This window comes from Nerophis lumbriciformis, linkage group LG01 (assembly GCF_033978685.3).
Source record: "Nerophis lumbriciformis linkage group LG01, RoL_Nlum_v2.1, whole genome shotgun sequence".
Classification (NCBI taxonomy): domain Eukaryota; kingdom Metazoa; phylum Chordata; class Actinopteri; order Syngnathiformes; family Syngnathidae; genus Nerophis; species Nerophis lumbriciformis.
Window position 1 is genome coordinate 3,047,501 of NC_084548.2, and position 25,000 is coordinate 3,072,500.

The following is a 25,000-nucleotide window of genomic DNA, read 5'->3' on the forward strand; positions in this document are numbered from 1 at the left end:
ATTAATTTCTGTAATATCGCTACTGGATATTTTTTTGGGAGGATTTGTTTTCCGTCTGCTTATCCTTGGGAAATTGTATGTATTAATATACTTTTTTTTTTGCAGTGATAATCACCCGCTGAGGGCTTCGCAGGTTTAAAGATAATTGGAATTTAGTTGCGAGGAGACTTTCAATGAGGGTTTGTTTAGTTTTTTTCCCCTTGTCTGAAAAATAGGGCTGTGTGTAAATTCACACACATCTCTACTTATACCTCAATATGTACACGATGGGCCTGATTTACTATTTGTTTACACATGCAAACTTGATAGCACACGCAAAGCTGATGTACTTTAATTTACCATCTATTATCTTCTATGTTAGCCACCTCTCTTTGTTTATAATGTATATTTTCTGTTGGATCTTCTCTCTATTTTATGCTCCCCTTATTAGGGCCCGCATGGCCCATTGTATAAGGACTCCCAAAGGGATGCAAAAATCAACACGAAGTTGGCAATTCCCCCTTCAAGACAAAAAAGTACTAAAAACAGTCACTTTTGCCTCTTTGAGCTGTAATTTGACCCCCTTAACATGCTTCAAAACTCACCATATTTGACCCACACATCAGGACCTGCGAAAATTACCTTTTTTAAAAAAAAAAAAAAACTCAAAATTGCGCTCTAGCGCCCCCTAGGAAAAAAACAACTAGACTGCCTATATCTCCCACTAGGAAGATCGGAGAGACATGAAACAAAAACCTGTATGTAGGTCTGACTTAGACCTAGTTTACATAATTGTATATCATTGGGCAAAAATCAACACGAAGTTGGCAATTCCCCCTTCAAGACAAAAAAGTACTAAAAACAGTCACTTTTGCCTCATTGAGCTGTAATTTGACCCCCTTAACATGCTTCAAAACTCACCATATTTGACCCACACATCAGGACCTGCAAAAATTACCTTTTTTAAAAAAAAAACCAAACCTCAAAACTCAAAATTGCGCTCTAGCGCCCCCTAGGAAAAAAAAACTAGACTGCCTATATCTCCCACTAGGAAGATCAGAGAGACATGAAACAAAAACCTGTATGTAGGTCTGACTTAGACCTAGTTTTCATAATTGTATATCATTGGGCAAAAATCAACACGAAGTTGGCAATTCCCCCTTCAAGACAAAAAAGTACTAAAAACAGTCACTTTTGCCTCTTTGAGCTGTAATTTGACCCCCTTAACATGCTTCAAAACTCACCATATTTGACCCACACATCAGGACCTGCAAAAATTACCTTTTTTAAAAAAAAAACCAAACCTCAAAACTCAAAATTGCGCTCTAGCGCCCCCTAGGAAAAAAAAAACTAGACTGCCTATATCTCCCACTAGGAAGATCAGAGAGACATGAAACTAAAACCTGTATGTAGGTCTGACTTATACCTAGTTTTCATAATTGTATATCATTGGGCAAAAATCAACACGAAGTTGGCAATTCCCCCTTCAAGACAAAAAAGTACTAAAAACAGTCACTTTTGCCTCTTTGAGCTGTAATTTGACCCCCTTAACATGCTTCAAAACTCACCATATTTGACCCACACATCAGGACCTGCGAAAATTACCTTTTTTAAAAAAAAAAAAAAAACTCAAAATTGCGCTCTAGCGCCCCCTAGGAGGAAAAAAAACTAGACTGCCTATATCTCCCACTAGGAAGGTCGGAGAGACATGAAACAAAAACCTGTATGTAGGTCTGACTTAGACCTAGTTTTCATAGTTGTATATCATTGGGCAAAAATCAACACGAAGTTGGCAATTCCCCCTTCAAGACAAAAAAGTACTAAAAACAGTCACTTTTGCCTCTTTGAGCTGTAATTTGACCCCCTTAACATGCTTCAAAACTCACCATATTTGACCCACACATCAGGACCTGCAAAAATTACCTTTTTTAAAAAAAAAAAAAAACCTCAAAACTCAAAATTGCGCTCTAGCGCCCCCTAGGAAAAAAAAAACTAGACTGCCTATATCTCCCACTAGGAAGATCGGAGAGACATGAAACAAAAACTTGTATGTAGGTCTGACTTAGACCTAGTTTTCATAATCGTATATCATTGGGCAAAAATCAACACGAAGTTCCCCCTTCAAGACAAAAAAGTACTAAAAACAGTCACTTTTGCCTCTTTGAGCTGTAATTTGACCCCCTTAACATGCTTCAAAACTCACCATATTTGACCCACACATCAGGACCTGCAAAAATTACCTTTTTAAAAAAAAAACCAAACCTCAAAACTCAAAATTGCGCTCTAGCGCCCCCTAGGGAAAAAAAAACTAGACTGCCTATATCTCCCACTAGGAAGATCGGAGAGACATGAAACAAAAACCTGTATGTAGGTCTGACTTAGACCTAGTTTTCATAATCGTATATCATTGGGCAAAAATCAACACGAAGTTGGCAATTCCCCCTTCAAGACAAAAAAGTACTAAAAACAGTCACTTTTGCCTCTTTGAGCTGTAATTTGACCCCCTTAACATGCTTCAAAACTCACCGAACTGAACACACACATCAGGACTGGCAAAAAATTGCCATCTAATAAAAAAACCTAACCCCAAATCTCAAAATTGTGCTCTAGCGCAATTTATTAATGAAACACACAAAAAAACTGCTCCTCGGATGAAAAAACTGACAAAACTGCCTGTAACTCCCACTGGGAAGGTCGGAGAGACATGAAACAAAAACCTCTATGTAGGGCTCACTTAGACCTACATTTCATAAACTGACAACCTCCAGCAAAAATCAACAGGAAGTTTGCTATTCCCCCTTCAAAACAATTTTTTTGTAAAAACCGGTCACCTTCCTTCAAAAACTATCTCCTCTAAGCGCGTTTGTCATTTCGGCTTCAAACTAACACAGGAGAGAGATTAAACCCTTGTGTATAAAATAACAGAACAGCGTTTTAATACCTGCTCCGGTTTTGATTTTATGACCCTTCAAAGACCCGCTGCGCTGATGCTGCTGCGCTGCTGTTTTTTTTAAGATGGCTGCTTAAAAGCAGGAAGCACCAGCGTGCCTACACAATGCAGACAAGGTAGGTACACTAGACAAAAGTCTTGGGACACTTATGACTACCACCGGACAAAAGTATTGGGACACTTAGGCCGAAAACTGGACAAAAGTATTGGGACACTTAGGCCGAAAACTGGACAAAAGTATTGGGACACTTGGGACTACAACTTGCCAAAAGTATTGGGACACTTGGGACTAAAACTGGACAAAAGTATTGGGACACTTGGGACTAGCACCTGCCAAATACGCGGGCCCGACCTACGCTGCTTGCAGCTTTAATTTTATTTGTATTTATTTTTTGCTGCAGCTGTTACATACACTGTAATATTGTACATGGTGATTTGTTATGTATCGTATATATTATATAAAAATATAATAGAATATAATAATATAATATATCAGTATATATTATACACTGTATGTATAAAATGTAGATATTACATATATTTTATATTTTATATTGCTGCTATAATACATTTTTAGTCTACTTAATACCTGCATTATCCTTTCCATCCTTTGAAACTGAGCTACTGTGTGGAACAATTCTCCTTGTGGATCAATAAAGTTTCTCTAAGTCTAAGTCTAATTAAATGACCTAAATTAGGGGTGTGCAAACTACGGACCACCAACAAGTTCAGATTGGCCCACGAAACGTCTTAATAGACTGTCTTATATGACGCCATTTTATCACCATAAAGTGGTTAATGCAAGAAAGTTAGGTCAATGACCTTTAATTACTGAGTTATGTGCAGCATTTACTTATATGACCAAATGCAAACAACCTTCCCTGGTCATAGTGCAAAAAAAATAAAAAAATAAATAATAATAAATCCATCCAACACAAAATGTCAACAGACATGGTAACACATGCCACAAGATACTCGCTGAACTTTGTGGATATGATAAAAAATGGCCATGCACCAAAATAAATTGTAAACTACACCCATTTAAATCTATTACAAAGCATGACATCACATGTGAGAGGTAGCTTTTTCTGGATGAAAACAAGCATTTACAAGGGATTCTGGGTATTTGTTCTGTTGTGTTTATGTTGTGTAACGGTGCGGATGTTCTCCCGAAATGTGTTTGTCAATCTTGTCTGGTGTGGGTTCACAGTGGGGCGCATATTTGTAACAGTGTTAAAGTTGTTTATACGGCCACCCTCAGTTGATCAAGTATGCATGCATTCGCTAGCCGTAGATATTACGTGACTAGGCCAGTACGCAAAGGCAGCGCCTTCAAGGATTAATTTGACGCTCTGTACATCTTCCTGTGTCCGTGTACACAGCGGCGTTTTAGAAAGTCATACATTTTACTTTCGGAAACCGATACTGGTAGTCTTGAAAACGATACCGAAAATTTCCGATATTACATTTTAACGCATTTATCGGCCGATAATATCAGCAGGCCGATATTATCGGACATCTCTAATAATAATTAGGGATGTGTAATAATATCGGACCGTTGATATTATCGGTCGATAAATGCTTTAAAAAGTAATATCGGAAATTATCGGTATCGTTTTTTTTTATAACCGGTATCGTTTTTTTTTTTTGTTTGTTTTGTTTTTTTATTAAATCAACATAAAAAACACAAGATACACTTACAATTAGTGCACCAACCCAAAAAACCTCCCTCCCCCATTCACACTCATTCACACAAAAGGGTTGTTTCATTCTGTTATTAATATTGTGGTTCCTACATTATATATCAATATATATCAATACAGTCTGCAAGGGATACTGTCATGACTTGGTCCTGGGGTTTAGTTTTTCTAGAAGGCAACGAAAAGTTGGCTCGGGCGAGACAGGAATGAAAAGTACATTTTTATTTAAACACTATAAATACAAAATAACGAAGTAAACAAAAGGTGCGCACAATGGCGGAGAACAAACTATGAAACCAAACACTTGCACAAAGGCAAAAACTATGAACAACAAAAAAACACTAACTGTGGCAATAATAAACAAAACTTACTTGGCATGGACAAAAAGGAGCAGCGTGAACGATGGACATGAAAAAAGAGTCAGAAATGTGCAGAGCATAAATGTGGGGATGTCACCAGAAAGACAAACTGAAAAACAATGAACTTAAATACTACAGACATGATTAACGAAAACAGGTGCGTGACTCAAAACGTGAAACAGGTGCGTGACGTGACAGGTGAAAACTAATGGGTTGCTATGGTGACAAACAAGTGTGCACGATGAGTCCAAATGTGGAACAGGTGAAACTAATGGGTAATCATGGAAACAAGACAAGGGAGTGAAAAGCCAGAAACTAAAGAGTCCAATAACTAAACAAAATATGACTAAGACAAAACATGATTACACAGACATGACAGATACAGTCCGTAAGCACACATGATTGTGCGTGCTGCTGCTCCACTAATAGTACTAACCTTTAACACTTAATTTTACTCATTTTCATTAATTACTAGTTTCTATGTAACTGTTTTTATATTGTTTTACTTTCTTTTTTATTCAAGAAAATGTTTTTAATTTATTTATCTTATTTTATTTTTTTTTATTTTTTTTAAAGTACCTTATCTTCACCATACCTGGTTGTCCAAATTAGGCATAATAATGTGTTAATTCCACGACTGTATATATCGGTATCGGTTGATATCGGTATCGGTTGATATCGATATGGGTTGATATCGGTATCAGTAATTAAAGAGTTGGACAACATCGGAATATTGGATATCGGCAAAAAGCCATTGTCGGACATCCCTAAATATTATTTGATATTTTATGGTAATGTGTTAATAATTCCACACATAAGTTGCACCCCCGGCCAAACTATGAAAAAAAACTGCGACTTATAGTCCGAAAAATACGGTATAATAAAGGTGATTTTTTTTTTCTTTTCCCCCATTGTGGAGCCTTAACATTCACCTGTATTGCCTATTGATTGATTGATTGAGACTTTTATTAGTTTTCATTAATTACTAGTTTCTATGTAACTGTTTTTATATTGTTTTACTTTCTTTTTTATTCAAGAAAATGTTTTTAATTTATTCATCTTATTTTATTTTTATTTTTTATTTTTTTAAAGTACCTTATCTTCACCATACCTGGTTGTCCAAATTAGGCATAATAATGTGTTAATTCCACGACTGTATATATCGGTATCGGTTGATATCAGTATCGGTACTTAAAGAGTTGGACAATATCGGAATATCAGATATCGGCAAAAAGCCATTATCGGACATCCCTAATTATTATAATAATTTTCTTTATTAGTCCGTTCATGCAAATCATAGTGTCTAAAAATGAGTTTTCCCATCGATAATGTGACATTGCGCTTGCGCCGCAGTGTCAGGTGAGCTCTTTCAGTCAATTAGTGCATGAGGAATACATATACAATATGTATTATAATTATTAAAATAGTCGTTAGTTGCTGCTCTACTTCATACAAAACAAACCGTACCAGGCGAGCAAACGCATCAGAGTTAGTTTTTGCTCGACCTAAATGCAGAGGTGGGTAGAGTAGCCAGAAATTGTACTCAAGTAAGAGTACTGTTACTTTAGAGATTTATTACTCAAGTAAAAGTAAGGAGTAGTCACCCAAATATTTACTTGAGTAAAAGTAAAAAGTATGTTGTGAAAAAACTACTCAAGAACTGAGTAACTGATGAGTAACATATATACACACACATATATATATATATATATATATATATATATATATATATATATATATATACATATATACATATATATATATATATATATACACACATATATATATATATACATATGTGTATATATATATATATATATATATATATATATATATATATATATATATATACACACACACACATATATATATATATATATATATATACACACACACACATATGTATATATAAATATATATATATATATACACACGCACACATATATATATATATATATACATATATATATATATATATATATATATATATATATATATATATATATATATATATATACATACATTGATATATACAGTATATAATTTATATTTGTTTATTTTGCCGTTTTTGTTTACATGTTAAAGGTGTTTTAATGAATATACATGCATGTTTAACACATATAGATTCCTTTCTTTCATGAAAACAAGAATATAAGTTGGTGTATTACCTGATTCTGATGACTTGCATCGATTGTAATCAGACAGTAGTGCTGATAAAGTCCACGTTTTCAAATGGAGGAGAAAAAAAGTTCCTCCTTTCTGTCTAATACCACATTAAAGTGGTTGGTTTTTGCCATCTTATTTGTCCAGCTTCCATATTCGTTTTTATACACTTTACAAGAAATACATTGGCGGCAAACTCCGTAGCTTGCTAGCTTGTTTGCGCTGGCTTTCGGAGACTCTTATTTTGAAAGCGCAGGCGCGATGGAGCGGCCCTTTTATTGTGAAGACAGGAACTGTGCAGTCAGTCTTTAGGCTTTTGACGGAATGTACGGTTGAAATAAAAAAAGGTATTTTTTTCCTTCACACTTTTGATTGATTGATTGGAACTTTTATTATTAGATTGCACAGTACAGTACATATTCCGTACAATTGACCACTAAATGGTAACACCCCAATAAGTTTTTCAACTTGTTTAAGTCAGGTCATGTGACCGCCTGGCTCTGTTTGATTGGTCCAACGTCACCAGTGACTGCATCTGATTGGTGGAACGGAGTGAACGTCACCAGTGACTGTATTTGTTGAAACGCAGGCACTATGAAGGTCTGTCTGACAGACCAAAACAAACAAAGCGTGCATTAACAGATCGATAAAAATTAGTAGCGAGTAGCGAGCTGAATGTAGATAAAAGTAGCGGAGTAAAAGTAGCGTTTCTTCTCTATAAATATACTCAAGTAAAAGTAAAAGTATGTTGCATTAAAACTACTCTTAGAAGTACAATTTATCCCAAAAGTTACTCAAGTAGATGTAACGGAGTAAATGTAGCGCGTTACTACCCACCTCTGCCTAAATGTAAACACACTCTAAACCTAAACCATATTCTAAGTTCTTGTGTCTGCTTTTCCATCCAGCCCACTTGTACAAGTGCCGGGCCCTGCGGGATAGCTGCGGCATGTGTCTGAAGGCAGACCCCAGGTTCGAGTGCGGCTGGTGCGTGCAGGACAGGAAGTGCTCCCTCAGACAGGAGTGTGCCGTCGGGGGAAATTCTCACCCGCTGCTGCAGTTCAGCGACGTGGGCGGCTGGATGCACGCTGCTTCTGGGAACAGCCGATGCTCTCACCCCAAAATCACCAAGGTAAGGAAAGGAAAAGAGTACGACGTCAACATGACTGAACATCCTAAAAATAGGTCTATTTTCGATTGTTCTTCATATATAAGGCGCATTAAAGGGGTCATATTATTATTATTTCTTTTTTTTTCTAAATGTAAAACTCTTCCTTGTGGTCTACATAACATGTAATGGTAGTTCTTTGGTCAAAATGTTGCATAGATGATGTTTTACACGTCATCTTCAAGTCGCTTTCTGACAATCGCTTCAGGATGTGCCGTTTTGTCCATCCATCCATCCATCCATCTTCTTCCGCTTATCCGAGGTCGGGTCGCGGGGGCAGCAGCCTAAGCAGGGAAGCCCAGACTTCCCTCTCCCCAGCCACTTCGTCCAGCTCTTCCTGTGGGACCCCGAGGCGTTCCCAGGCCAGCCGGGAGACATAGTCTTCCCAACGTGTCCTGGGTCTTCCTCGCGGCCTCCTACCGGTCGGACGTGCCCTAAACACCTCCCGAGGGAGGCGTTCGGGTGGCATCCTGACCAGATGCCCGAACCACCTCATCTGGCTCCTCTCCATGTGGAGAAGCAGCGGCTTTACTTTGAGCTCCCCCCGGATGGCAGAGCTTCTCACCCTATCTCTAAGGGAGAGCCCCGCCACCCGGCGGAGGAAACTCATTTCGGCCGCTTGTACCCGTGATCTTGTCCTTTCGGTCATAACCCAAAGCTCATGACCATAGGTGAGGATGGGAACGTAGATCGACCGGTAAATTGAGAGCTTTGCCTTCCGGCTCAGCTCCTTCTTCACCACAACGGATCGATACAGCGTCCGCATTACTGAAGACGCCGCACCGATCCGCCTGTCGATCTCACCATCCACTCTTCCCTCACTCGTGAACAAAACTCCGAGGTACTTGAACTCCTCCACTTGGGGCAAGATCTCCTCCCCAACCCGGAGAAGCAGCGGCTTTACTTTGAGCTCCCCCCGGATGGCAGAGCTTCTCACCCTATCTCTAAGGGAGAGCCCCGCCACCCGGCGGAGGAAACTCATTTCAGCCGCTTGTACCCGTGATCTTGTCCTTTCGGTCATAACCCAAAGCTCATGACCATAGGTGAGGATGGGAACGTAGATCGACCGGTAAATTGAGAGCTTTGCCTTCCGGCTCAGCTCCTTCTTCACCACAACGGATCGATACAGCGTCCGCATTACTGAAGACGCCGCACCGATCCGCCTGTCCATCTCACGATCCACTCTTCCCTCACTCGTGAACAAGACTCCGAGGTACTTGAACTCCTCCACTTGGGGCAAGATCTCCTCCCCAACCCGGAGATGGCACTCCACCCTTTTCCGGGCGAGAACCATGGACTCGGACTTGGAGTTGCTGATTCTCATCCCAGTCGCTTCACACTCGGCTGCGAACCGATCCAGCGAGAGCTGAAGATCCTGGCCAGATGTAGCCATCAGGACGACATCATCTGCTTAAAGCAGAGACCTAATCCTGCAGCCACCAAACCAGATCCCCTCAACGCCTTGACTGCGCCTAGAAATTCTGTCCATAAAAGTTCAGAACAGAATGGGTGACAAAGGGCAGCCTTGGCGGAGTCCAACCCTCACCTACTCAGTGGCCTAGTGGTTAGAGTGTCCGCCCTGAGATCGGTAGGTTGTGGGTTCAAACCCCGGCCGAGTCATACCAAAGACTATAAAAATGGGACCCATTACCTCCCTGCTTGGCACTCAGTATCAAGGGTTGGAATTGGGGGTTAAATCACCAAAAATGATTCCCGGGAGCGGCCACCGCTGCTGCCCACTGCTCCCCTCACCTCCCAGGGGGTGATCAAGGGTGATGGGTCAAATGCAGAGAATAATTTCGCCACACCTAGTGTGTGTGTGACAATCATTGGTACTTTAACTTTAACTTTTAAACGTGTCCGACTTACTGCCGGCAATGTGGACCAAGCTCTGACACTGATCATACAGGGAGCGGACTGCCACAATCAGACAGTCCGATACCCCATACTCTCTGAGCACTCCCCACAGGACTTCCCGAGGGACACGGTCGAATGCCTTCTCCAAGTCCACAAAGCACATGTAGACTGGTTGGGCAAACTCCCATGCACCCTCAAGGACCCTGCCGAGAGTATAGAGCTGGTCCACAGTTCCACGACCAGGACGAAAACCACACTGTTCCTCCTGAATCCGAGGTCCGACTATCCGGCGTAGCCTCCTCTCCAGTACACCTGAATAGACCTTACCGGGAAGGCTGAGGAGTGTGATCCCACGATAGTTAGAACACACCCTCCGGTTCCCCTTCTTAAAGAGAGGAACCACCACCCCGGTCTGCCAATCCAGTGGTACCGCCCCCAATGTCCACGCAATGCTGCCGTTTTGTGGGCGGTCTTATTTACATGGCTCACCTTCGACAGCGTCTTCTCCCCGCCATCTTTGTTGTAGCGGTGTAGCGTGCAAGGACGGGAGTGGAATAAGTGTCAAAAGATGGAGCTAACTGTTAGAATGACATTCAGACTTTACTTCAATCAATAACGGAGCAGCATCTCCTCATCTGGAAACTACTACAAAGCGTTGTTGTTGTTGTTTCCCGTGTCCCGTGAAAAATCGTCCGCCCGGAACTCTCTAATAACTAAAGTTCCTTGGGTGAATAATGTAAACTCAGCTAATTAGAGTACGCTATTCCACCCATAAAACTCTCTAAAAAAATAAAACATCCAAAAACCGACAACAATACTTCATTTACATGTCGTGACCTGAATATCAACCGAGTACTCGCAATATTGTTATTATAAGCACAAAGGAACAAAAACTACTTTTAGTGAATCCTAAGTTACATTAGGTACACCTGCAGACTGCAGGTGTACCTAATGTTGTGGCCCTGCAGTCATTCACAACTCCTCCAACATGAACATTATTGTTTTTGCACTTTTTGGCTTCTTATTAAATAACCTTTGTAACCTATTTTTATGGGCTTTCCTCTTTGTGATGTTAAGTTCCTGTTATGCGCTGTTATACAGTATATGCCTTGAGCTCTTATTTTGAAGGCGCTAAGAGCGGAAGTGATGACACGGAGTGGAGCGGAGGTTTTTGAAAGAAGGTAAATAAAGTGGTCCTCGTGTAAACTGGAGCCTCCGTGTTTGTTATTTTGTAGTTTCATACAGTATAGGCGACATTTATAAACCCTCGGTTACACTTTTTTAAATAGATTCAATCTTGCAAGTGGAGCGTTTAAGTGAGGGCTTTAGTTGCAGAGCATGGACTTCATTTATAAGTAAAGGTAAGACCATAATAACGTTTTTTTTAATTAAATGTGCTTTTTTAAAGTTAAGTTAAAGTACCAATGATTGTCACACACACACTAGGTGTAATGAAATTTGTCGTCTGCATTTGACCCATCCCCTTGGTCACCCCCTGGGAGGTGAGGGGAGCAGTGGGCAGCAGCGGCGCCGCGCCCGGGAATCATTTTTGGTGATTTAACCCCCAATTCCAACCCTTGATGCTGAGTACCAAGCAGGGAAGAATGCTGGTATGAGCTTTTTAAACATAACACGTTAACTGCTGCCAATCAAATGGTGAATAAGATACTCTTTAGGGTTCATATGTTTGTAAATCTGACTGTGATGAAGTCAGTGCCTCACCAGCCATCAACCTCACCGCACGTCACTGTGTATGCTAAAAATGAGCAAAACACATGAACATTACATGTTATGAGTGTCCCCGGCACAGTATTATATTACATTTATACTTAGAGAGTGTATATAAAACAGTGATGGAGGCTTTTGGACGTTTTTTAGAGTGATTTATAGGCGAAATAGAGCTACTCCCATTAGCTCCATTGTTAGCTGACTTTTGCTAAAGTGTATTTGCGAGTTAGAATGCTTAAAAAAGAACATGTGTGATTGTCTTACATAGGGATTGTAAATGATAGGCAAAGTTTAAAAAAAAATGCAGTTCCCCTTTAAGCATTTTTACAGCTGGAATTCACCAAGTCAAGTATTTCATATATAAATATATATATGTATATATATATATATATATATATATATATATATATATATCCCCGTGACCCCGAAGGGAATAAGCGGTAGAAAATGGATGGATGGATGGATGGATATATATATATATATATATATATATATATATATATATATATATATATATATATATATATATATATATATATATATATATATATGTATATATATATATATATACATATATATATATATATATATATGTATGTGTGGGAAAAAATCACAAGACTACTTCATCTCTACAGGCCTGTTTCATAAGGGGTTCCCTCAATCATCAGGAGATTTTAATGGGAGCATTCACATACCATGGTTTATATAGGGCACAGAGTGGGTGGGTACAGGCTGGCGTAGGGGCGTGGTGATTGGCTCATGTGTTACCTAGGAGGTGTGGCGGCATGCTGATACAATTTCGCTGCGCTTGTTGAGGGATGACAGGTCTGGACGGTATATAATAAACAGTTTCTCTTTCAAGCATAGGTTGCATCTTTTATTACCACTATTGTAAGGTGTGCTGCATGCAAGAATTTGCCATGTTATTGAATATTCAACATTATTGTCTTTGAGGTCCCAAATGTGTTTGCTGAGTTCTGTGGTATTCCGCAGGTTTTGGTTCCTGAAAGAAGCCTTGTGATTGTTCCATCTGGTTTTAAACTCTCCCTCGGTTAATCCTACATATGTGTCGGATGTGTTAATGTCCTTGCGTATTACCTTAGATTGGTAAACAACTGATGTTTGTAAGCACCCCCCGTTGAGAGGGCAATCAGGTTTCTTGTGGCAGTTGCAGCCTTTGTTGGTTTTGGGGTCGCTCTGTCCGGGGGCCGACAGCTCATTTGCAATTGTTTTGTTGTGTTTTGAGATAATTTGTCGTATATTGTTCATACAGCTGTAGCTCAATTTAATGTTGTTCTTGTTGAATACTTTTCTTAGGGTGTTGCCTTTGGGGAAGTATTTGTCAATCAGAGTGAGGAATTTGTGGCCAATGTTAGTTGAGACGTTTTTGCTGTATGGGGGGTTGTACCAGATGATGTTGTTTCGTTTTCTGTTCTTTTTTGGTTGGTTTCCTGGCGTGGGTTCATAGGTGGGGGTGAAATTGTATCCGCTTTCATCAAGGGCTTTTTGGTACGGGGGGGTTGCTTGGTCAAATTCAGCTCTGCTAGATGACAGCATCGATAGCCTTTTATTAATTCCGGTAGGTATTCTTTTCGTGGTGGTGGGTGGGTGGTTGCTGTCATAGTGCACGTATTGGAGTGTTGTGTTGGATTTCGTGAATGGTTGGTAGCTGTTATTTCTCAGGTTGAAAGTGACGTCGAGGAAGTTGACTGTTTGCTTGTTGGCTTCAATCGTGATATATATATATATATATATATATATATATATATATATATATATATATATATATATATATATATATATATACATATATATATATATATATATATATATATATATATGTCTTAATAAGGTTATCCAAAAAATAGTTCTCGATACCGTAGTAGAGCGCAATATATGTATGTGTGGGAAAAAAAATCACAAGACTATTTCATCTCTACAGGCCTGTTTCATGAGAGGGGGTTTCCCTCAATCATCAGGAGATTTTTTTTTTTTTTTTTTCAAATGCACTAGATGGCAGTATTGTCCTGTTTAAGAGTGTCACAACATTGCTGTTGACGGCAGACGGACTGCTTTACTGTAGACGTTCTTTATATTGTGGGAAAGCGGACTCAGATCCGCATGGAGCTGGAGGGGGCGTGGCCTCCAGCTCCGCCTGAATTTCAGGAGATTTTCAGGAGAAAATTTGTTCCTGGAGGTTTTCGGGAGAGGCGCTGAATTTCGGGAGTCTCCCGGAAAATCCGGGAGGGTTGGCAAGTATGGACTAAAATAACTAAAAATATCAATATTGCAGTAGCATTGACCAGTCCAATAAGAACACAATGTCGAGTATCGTGGCCCCTGATTGGCTCAGCTTCAGGCGGCATGACTGCGTTGGTTTAAATAAGTTGACTCTGTGGGTGTTATTCAATATCCAGAGGGCTCATAATGTTAACAACCATGTTAAAGAAGGTGCTAAACCGGTGTTTTTTTTATTATTTTGCTATGAAAATGGTTGATTTATAATTAATATTTCCTACTTCGCAGAAATCCACGTCCTTCAGTCTGGCCCGCAACCAATTAAGAGTGATAAACAAGAGTAGAGTGTATACAGGTAAAAGCCAGTAAATTAGAATATTTTGAAAAACTTGATTTATTTCAGTAATTGCATTCAAAAGGTGTAACTTGTACATTATATTTATTCATTGCACACAGACTGATGCATTCAAATGTTTATTTCATTTAATTTTGATGATTTGAAGTGGCAACAAATGAAAATCCAAAATTCCGTGTGTCACAAAATTAGAATATTACTTAAGGCTAATACAAAAAAGGGATTTTTAGAAATGTTGGCCAACTGAAAAGTATGAAAATGAAAAATATGAGCATGTACAATACTCAATACTTGGTTGGAGCTCCTTTTGCCTCAATTACTGCGTTAATGCGGCGTGGCATGGAGTCGATGAGTTTCTGGCACTGCTCAGGTGTTATGAGAGCCCAGGTTGCTCTGATAGTGGCCTTCAACTCTTCTGCGTTTTTGGGTCTGGCATTCTACATCTTCCTTTTCACAATACCCCACAGATTTTCTATGGGGCTAAGGTCAGGGGAGTTGGCGGGCCAATTTAGAACAGAAATACCATGGTCCGTAAACCAGGCACGGGTAGATTTTGCGCTGTGTGCAGGCGCCAAGTCCTGTTGGAACTTGAAATCTCCATCTCCATAGAGCAGGTCAGCAGCAGGAAGCATGAAGTGCTCTAAAACTTGCTGGTAGACGGCTGCGTTGACCCTGGATCTCAGGAAACAGAGTGGACCGACACCAGCAGATGACATGGCACCCCAAACCACAGTCAATAAAAAGTAGGTAGAAAAATAGTTAAAAGGAAAGTGACTTTGGTGTCATTGGGCGCCACATCTTCATCTCGACATCATCTTCGTTTGAAAGGCGTCCAGTTACCTGCAGAGATCCAAGGCTGACTTTACCACTTTGATAGGGTCTTGCGTCAGCCCTCTTTGGCGAAGCCCCCCCGAGGTCACGCGACGTCTTCTCTTTGGTCGTCCTTCACAGAGAATTAGAGCTGCTCTATTTTAATGTGTTGCTATTAACACAAGTGCATGTCAGGTCCTTGACGTTGCCCTTGGCATACCAAAGTGTACGGCACTTTATTACACGGGGTTACATCAAACTGCACTGTGGTGTTTATTTGATTTGGACCATTTCTTTTTGCTTTTTCCGTATGATTTAAGACTCATAATAAATGTTCCTGGATTTAATAACACATCAAACGTATAATTCTCTGCTGAAGTCAGACTTTCTGCATCTTCTCAAACTCCTAATATGCAAATGTTTATTTAGTTGTTTTTCTTAATTAAGCAAAACTAGTTTTCACCAACAAAATATGCTTTCTAATAAAAGAGTGGGTGTGAATTTTAATGGTGTAATTCAGAGGTGTGGACTCGAGTCACATGACTTGGACTCGAGTCAGACTCGAGTCATGAATTTCATGACTTTAGACTCGACTTGACAAAATGTAAAAAGACTTGCAACTCGACATAGACTTTAACATCAATGACTTGTGACTTCACTTGGACTTGAGCCTTTTGAATTGACATGACTTGACATGACTTGCTACTTTCCCCAAAACCCAAAGATGAAAAAGTTATTCGGGAGCGCTCCGTAGTTTTCATTGTGTACTTGTCGATCAGCGTTGCGTGTGTCAGCTGGTGTGCTCTCAGTACAACAGCCAATCAAATTAGATCTACTTTGTTTTCATCACACAGCATTCATCCAATCAAATTGCAGGACAACCAACGAAGAAGACATGTCCAAACCACACGCCAGTGAACAAAAAATGATACCTAAAATAATTTTGTTTGGGTATAAAAATTACGAGGTGGTCAACACAAAACGGTTTGCAGTATGCAACACATGCGGTTCGAATATTACTGATGGAGAGGCAACAACTTCCAACTTCGTCCGGCATTTGAAGTTGCACAAAGAACGGTAAGTTTTGAATGTAAGATAACGTTTATTGGCTAAGTAACGTGACTTTTATTTGCTGTGTAGTTAAATCAGTGAGGCTGTAAACTCACTGCTAACGTTATAACGTGATTGCAAACACGGGAATCTGTTGCAGTTCACTACCTTATTCATACTTTTTGTTCAGTGATTTTTTTTAAGCAGGGTTACGTTAGTCAATATATCACACGTAACGTTAGACGGCGGTCAGCAGCACCGCGTATTTTAGCCACCTAAAAAAAGACAAAAATAGTAAAATAAAGGTCAGTTAAAATGTATACTATATTATGAATATGTGTACCGTTTTAGCTAGCTTTCTGACATACTGTTGGTTGTTTACCTCAGTGGTCCCCAACCACCGGGCCGCGGCCCGGTACTGGTCCGTGGATCGATTGGTATCGGGCCGCACAAGAAATAATTTCTTTTTTCTTTTCTTTTTTTAATTAAATCAACATAAAAAACACAAGATACACTTACAAGTAGTGCACCAACCCAAAACAACTCTCTCCCCCCTTTTGTTCTGGGCATTGAACATGAAGACTCTTCCTTCACTGTTCCGAGTGGCCATGAGAGTCTTGGCAGTGCCTGCCTCCAGTGCTCCAGTGGAGCGAGTTTTCAGCCATGGTGGCATCATACTACGCCCCCATCGTGCACAAATGACTGACAGACTCTTGGCTAATTTGGTCTTTTGCAAATGCAATGCAGCATAGGGCCCTGACATATAAAAAGTACAACTTTTTTGTTATGTTCACGTATATGTCATGTTTTTTCAATGTTAACACTTTTGTACAAATAAGTACATTTGCACTTTATTTTTCAATGTGTTTGTTCTGTAAAGGAATGAGTTAATGTTTAAAATGACTGGTTAATAGTGCTATTATAAAGTGCAATGTCAGCACAATTTTCTTTCCTGCAATTTAAAATGCACTTGTTTTAATAAATAAATACAGCGTTTGAAAAGCATACACAATCTGTGTTAATATATTAGTCTGTGGTTAAAAGGACTTGAAAGGACTCGAAACTCAAAATGCAGGACTTAGGACTTGACTTGAGACTTTCCAGTCTTGACTTTGGACTTGACTCGGGGCTTGCCTGTCTTGACTCGGGACTTGACTCGGACTTGAGGGCAAAGACTTGAGACTTACTTGTGACTTGCAAAACAATGACTTGGTCCCACCTCTGCTGTTTATATTAAACATGCTTCACTGATTCGAGTATTTGGCGAGCGCCGTTTTGTCCTACTAATTTTGGCGGTCCTTGAACTCACCGCAGTTTGTTTACATGTATAACTTTCTCCGACTTTCTAGGACGTGTTTTATGCCACTTCTTTTTCTGTCTCATTTTGTCCACCAAACTTTTAACGTTGTGTGTAAATGCACAAAGGTGAGTTTTGTTGATGTTATTGACTTGTGTGGAGTGCTAATCAGACATATTTGGTCACCGCATGACTGCGAGCTAATCGATGCTAACATGCTATTTAGGCTAGCTATATGTACATATTGCATCATAATGCCTCATTTGTAGCTATATTTGAGCTCATTTAGTTTCCTTTAAGTCCTCTTAATTCAATTTATATCTCATGACACACTATCTGTATGTAATATGGCTTTTCATTTTTTGCGGCTCCAGACAGATTTTTTTTTTGTATTTTTGGTCCAATATGGCTCCTTCAACATTTTGGGTTGACTTGTGCTGTCGGCCTTGCCAAGCGCCACAGTCGTACAAGGCGGTGGACACATTACGCATAATTACCTTGTGATGCTTGTTAGGTATGACACACTTGTGTGTGTGTGTGTGTGTGTTGGTGGCAACAAGCATCCATCCGACACCTTATTTGTTTTGTCACACCACACCTGTCCCCGTTACGCGTCGTAATTCGCCTCGATAAATCACACCGCTGTTTTTTTTTTTTCCCCCTGTAATGCCTGACGCCCGACTATTTCCTCTCTCCGCTGCAGTTGTTTCCAGACACCGGACCTCGCCAAGGAGGCACCAGGGTGACCATCGTCGGAGAGAACCTGGGTCTGCACTTCAGGGACATCCAGTCGGGCGTCAGGTTAGGCAAGGTGCCCTGCGTCCCCATCGAGGAGGAGTACCTGAGTGCTGAGAGGTGAGGCTACACCACGCCAGTTTCCATGAGTTGGGAAATTGTGTTAGATGTAAATATAAACGGAATACAATGATTTGCAAATCCTTTTCAACCCATATTCAACTGAATACACTACAAAGACAACATATTTGATGTTCAAACTCATAAACTTTGTTTTTTTTTTGTAAATAATAATTAACTTAGAATTTCATGGCTGCAACACGTGCCAAAGTAGTTGGGAAAGGGCATGTTCACCACTGTGTTACATGGCCTTTCCTTTTAACAACACTCGGGAACTGAGGAGACACATTTTTGAAGCTTCTCAGGTGGAATTCTTTCCCATTCTTGCTTGATGTACAGCTTAAGTTGTTCAACAGTCCGGGGGTCTCCGTTGTGCTATTTTAGGCTTCATAATGCGCCACACATTTTCAATGTCTGGACTACAGGCAGGCCAGTCTAGTACCCGCACTCTTTTACTATGAAGCCACGTTGATGTAACACGTGGCTTGGCATTGTCTTGCTGAAATAAGCAGGGGCGTCCATAGTAACGTTGCTTGGATGGCAACATATCAATCAATCAATCAATCAATGTTTATTTATATAGCCCTAAATCACAAGTGTCTCAAAGGGCTGCACAAGCCACAACGACATCCTCGGTACAAAGCCCACATACGGGCAAGGAAAAACTCACCCCAGTGGGACGTCGATGTGAATGACTATGAGAAACCTTGGAGAGGACCGCATATGTGGGTAACCCCCCCCCTCTAGGGGAGACCGAAAGCAATGGATGTCGAGTGGGTCTGACATAATATTGTGAGAGTCCAGTCCATAGTGGATCCAACATAATAGTAAGAGTCCAGTCCATAGTGGGGCCAGCAGGACACCATCCCGAGCGGAGACGGACCAAAACCTGTATGTACCTTTCAGCACTAATGGTGCCTTCACAGATGTGTAAGTTACCCATGTCTTGGGCACTAATACACCCCCATACCATCACACATGCTGCCTTTTACACTTTGCGCCTATAACAATCCGGATGGTTCTTGTCCTCTTTGGTCCGGAGGACACGACGTCCACAGTTTCCAAAAACAATTTGAAATGTGGACTCGTCAGACCACAGAACACTTTTCCACTTTGTATCAGTCCATCTTAGATGAGCTCAGGCCCAGCGAAGCCGACGGCGTTTCTGGGTGTTGTTGATACACGGGTTTCGCCTTGCATAGGAGAGTTTTAACTTGCACTTAGAGATGTAGCAACCAACTGTAGTTAATGACAGTGGTTTTCTGAAGTGTTCCTGAGCCCATGTGGTGATATCCTTTACACACCGATGTGGCTTGTTGATGCAGTACAGCCTGAGGGATGGAAGGTCACGGGCTTAGCTGCTCACGTGCAGTGATTTCTCCAGATTCTCTGAACCCTTTGATGATATTACGGACCGTAGACGGTGAAATCCCTAAATTCCTTGCAATAGCTGGTTGAGAAAGGTTTTTCTTAAACTGTTCAACAATTTGCTCAATACATTTGTTGACAAAGTGGTGACCCTCGCCCCATCCTTGTTTGTGAATGACTGAGCATTTCATGGCATCTACTTTCATACCCAATCATGGCACCCACCTGTTCCCAATTTGCCTGTTCACCTGTGGGATGTTCCAAATAAGTGTTTGATGAGCCTTCCTCAACTTTATCAGTATTTATTGCCACCTTTCCCAACTTCTTTGTCACGTGTTGCTGGCATCAAATTCTAAAGCTAATGATTATTTGCAAAAAAAAAAAATGTTTATCAGTTTGAACATCAAATATGTTGTCTTTGTAGCATATTCAACTGAATATGGGTTGAAAAGGATTTGCAAATCATTGTATTCCGTTTATATTTACATCTAACACAATTTCCCAACTCATATGGAAACAGGGTTTGTATTACACAAGACAAGAAGAAGGAATCAAGCAGAGACAGAATTGGATTTTACTAATGAGGAGAGACGTGTTGGGCTGTACATTCAGTTACAGTTTCCCCTTCTGCTCTAAGGTACAGTCCCACATGCTCCTCTATTTATTCGGGAGGTCCCTAGTTAACACCACCGAGGCTGCAAGCAGCCCCAGTAGACACAATACATGATTATTCAGAACGGAAATGTGCTGACACTCGTGATCTCGCCCTGTCTCTGTGATGTCCGTGCCGAGGTACTCGATGTCCGTCCTTAGCTGTCAGCAGGCAGGGTCTGGAAACAAACTGCTGACACGAGACATATCGCAAAGCAAGATTACCCATTGTTGTGCCTTTGCACAGAGAGAAAAGTAAAACTTCAGCACAATTGATAATAACTATAGCAACGGCCTTTATGCATAAGAGTTGTGTGATAACTTACACATAATTATTCTACCAAAATGTAATATGTTGACAAAAAAAAACCCCAATGACGTGGACATTTGCTCCTCTTGCAGGATAGTGTGTCAGCTCAATGACGCCACAGGATACAGGGTCCAAGAGGCTCAGGTGGAGGTGTGTGTGAGGGACTGTGTCAACGACTACAGAGCTCTGTCCCCCAGGCCCTTCACGTTTGTGGTAAGACAACACAACGTAAGACATTAATGGACTTGTTGCAATAAAACTGCACAAGCGAGGTCCACACCGGCCATGCTTGGGTGAGTTTGGTGTGGAAACACTTGAGAGTCATGACCTTTTAAACTTTCACATTTAATACTAAATACCATTGGACTTTAGCTGTAGGCTGTTTGTCTTCTGTTTGTCTCCAAATGCTAGTGTTAACCCACCAAAAACACTGCACAAATTCAGTATTATCTACAGCTGATCGTCACACACACACTAGGTGTGGTGAAATGTGTCCTCTGCATTTAACCCATCCCCTTGTTCACCCCCTGGGAGATGAGGGGAGCAGTGGGCAGCAGCGTTACGCGCCCGGGAATAATTTTTGGTGATTTAACCCCCAATTCAACCCTTGATGCTGAGTGCCAAGCAGGGTTTTTTTGATTGATTGAGACTTGTATTCATACTTGCCAACCTTGAGACCTCCGATTTCGGGAGGTGGGGGGAGGGGGTGGGCGTGGTCGGGGGCGTGGCTAAAAGGGGAGGAGTATATTTACAGCTAGAATTCACCAAGTCAAGAATTTCATATATGTATATATATATATATATATATATATATATAACAAATACTTGATGTTCAGTGAATTCTAGCTATATATATATATATATATATATATATATATATATATATATATATATATATATATATATATATATATATATATATATATATATGTATGTGTGGGAAAAAAATCACAAGACTACTTCATCTCTACAGGCCTGTTTCATGAGGGGTTCCCTCAATCATCAGGAGAAATATCCTGATGATTGAGGGAACCCCTCATGAAACAGGCCTGTAGAGATGAAGTAGTCTTGTGATTTTTTTTCCCCACACATACATATATTGCGCTCTACCACGGTATCGAGCACTATTTTTTGGATAACCTTATTAAGACATATATATATGTATATATATATATATATATATATATATATATATATATATATATATATATATATATATATATATATATATATATATATATATAGCTAGAATTCACTGAACATCAAGTATTTGTTATATATATATATATATATATATAACAAATATATATATATATATAACAAATATATATATATATATATATATATATATATATATATAACAAATACTTGATGTTCAGTGAATTCTAGCTATATATATATATATATATATATATATATATATATATATATATATATATATATATATATATATATATAGCTAGAATTCACTGAACATCAAGTATTTGTTATATATATATATATATATATATATATATATATATATATATATATATATATACAAATACTTGATGTTCAGTGAATAATATAAAAATAATATATATATATATATATATATATATATATATATATATATATATATATATATATATATATATATATATAAATAAAAGAAATACTTGAATTTCAGTGTTCATTTATTTACACATATACACACACATAACACTCATCTACTCATTGTTGAGTTAAGGGTTGAATTGTCCATCCTTGTTCTATTCTCTGTCACTATTTTTCTAACCATGCTGAACACCCTCTCTGATGATGCATTGCTGTGTGGCACGCACAAAAGTGCTCTCATCAAATGCACTAGATGGCAGTATTGTCCTGTTTAAGAGTGTCACGACATTGCTGTTTATGGCAGACAAACTGCTTTACGGTATACAAAAACGTGACTGCTCTTGTTGTGTGTTGTTGCCGCGCTGGGAGGACGTTAATGAAACTGCCTAACAATAAACCCCACATAAGAAACCAAGAACTCGCCCTCCGTCATTCTACAGTTATAACGTGATTGGGCAGGTACGCTGGTTATATTGTGGGTTAGAGGACCTGAGTCCGCCTGAATTTCGGGAGATTTTCGGGAGAAAATTTGTCCCGGGAGGTTTTCGGGAGAGGCGCTGAATTTCGGGAGTCTCCCGGAAAATCCGGGAGGGTTGGCAAGTATGATTGTATTAGTAGATTGCACAGTACAGTACATATTCCATGCAATTGACCACTAAATGGTAACACCCGAATACGTTTTTCAACTTGTTTAAGTCGGCGTCCACGTTAATCAATTCATGGCAAGTTATGGGTCCCATTTCTATAGTCTTTGGTACGACTCGGCCGGGATTTGAACTCACAACCTATCGATCTCAGGGCGGACACTCTATTACAATCATTGGTACTTTAACTTTAACTTAACTTTAATCTAACAAGTTGTTCGGGATACCAGCTGTCTCGTATACTCAAAGCTGGTTGACATAGTGAATGTTATAGTGAAACCTGTAAGATCCGACCAAAACATCCGGTCTGACTTAGCTTGTAGCTAGAGATGGACATAACGATGTTTTTCCAACCATTGAAACACATTGTGGATGAAATTCATTGAAGAAAAAAATGGTTGAAAACAAGACCGAGCGTATCACTGCTAGTCTGCACCATAATCAATGATAAATAAATAAAATGGGTTATACTTGTATAGCGCTTTTTTACTTTTAAGGTACTCAAAGCGCTTTGAAACTATTTCCACATTCACCCATTCACACACTGATGGCGGGAGCTGCCTTGCAAGGTGCTAACCATGACCCACCAGGAGCAAGGGTGAAGTGTCTTGCTCAAGGACACAACAGACGTGACTAGGATGGTATAAGCTGGGGGATTGAACCAGGAACCCTCAGGTTTCTGGCACTGCCACTCTCCCAACCACGCCGTCCCCGGCGAATGAAGCAGAATGAGTCTTAACGCCAGCCAAGGACATTGCAATAATATTTAACCAGCTACCATTTATCCATGAAAATATAGAGAAGCTGTTGGTGTGTTTGACAGCAAAGCAGCTCTAAGGAGATAACATAGAAGTCCGCTATAAAGACTATAGAGCACAAAGGTGTATATAAGCCACGCCCACAAAATGTTTAGAAAAAATATATTTTCCATATATTACCCACTCTTTGGATAATATACCGCAAATATATATGTTGTTTAATTAGTGATTTACTCAGCAAGATTCTGTAAATGTTTATTTACATACCTTAATTGTTTCCAAATGCGGTCTGTAACACGGCAGTAAAACGGCGGATCAAAAAATACCAAAGTCCTCCTCATGGATCCACTGGCTGCGCAAGCTAGCTCTCCAATCAGCGAAACAGACTCAATAACTCCACGGTGACGTTTTGGTGAATTTACGGAGGAATTTGTGGAACTGAAACAATACAAAAAGAATGCTATTGTAAGTTAATAATACTAACACAGACACTCGTAAACGTGTTAGCATATTAGCCAATGCTAACGACTTCATTACATTACGATAGCACGTACAAATATGCATGAAATCACTCCAACACACATCACTTCTGGGACGGCTTAGTATATAAGAATTGTTTTAGTTATATTGGAAAACTTACAAATGTTGCTTGGAGTGTTGAATGAAGAATATTTTTAAACACTATGGACGGATTTACTTCCGGTTTAAGGCATTAAAACAGGAAGTACATTTTCAACCGCAACACCTGCAGTGAGCAAACTCGTCTAAAAGATGGCGCCATAGCACGAACAATAACACACCATTTTAGTCTATCTGTTTTTGTGTTTATTGGAAATTATAGAACAGGGAACATTATTTAAAAGTCAAAAAAGTTCAAGTCCCAATGATTGTCACACACACACCAGGTGTGGCGAAATTATTCTCTGCATTTGACCCATCCCCCTTGATCACCCCCTGGGAGGTGAGGGGAGCAGTGAGCAGCAGCGGTGGCCGCGCCCGGGAATCATTTTGTGATTAAACCCCCGATTCAAACCCTTGATGCTGACTGTCAAGCAGAGAGGTAATGGGTATCATTTTTATAGTCTTACTTATGGCGGTTAACGAAGAAAAATCCATAAATTAGTCGCACCGTTTTATAAGCTGGAGGGTTCAAAGCGTAGGAAA

The 25,000-nt window shown here is 39.8% G+C and overlaps 1 protein-coding gene across 2 annotated transcripts in view; it reads left to right on the top strand.

Annotated features, from left to right (window-relative positions):
* LOC133615286 (plexin-A1-like) overlaps window positions 1-25,000 on the top strand; it is an 811,576-nt gene that overhangs the window by 617,603 nt on the left and 168,973 nt on the right. For both annotated transcript variants that reach the window (XM_061973784.2, XM_061973792.2), the window contains exons 12-14: window positions 8,060-8,283; window positions 18,358-18,509; window positions 20,931-21,051. In XM_061973784.2, coding sequence (XP_061829768.2) covers window positions 8,060-8,283; window positions 18,358-18,509; window positions 20,931-21,051 — 497 coding nt within the window. The remainder of the gene's footprint in view (window positions 1-8,059; window positions 8,284-18,357; window positions 18,510-20,930; window positions 21,052-25,000) is intronic.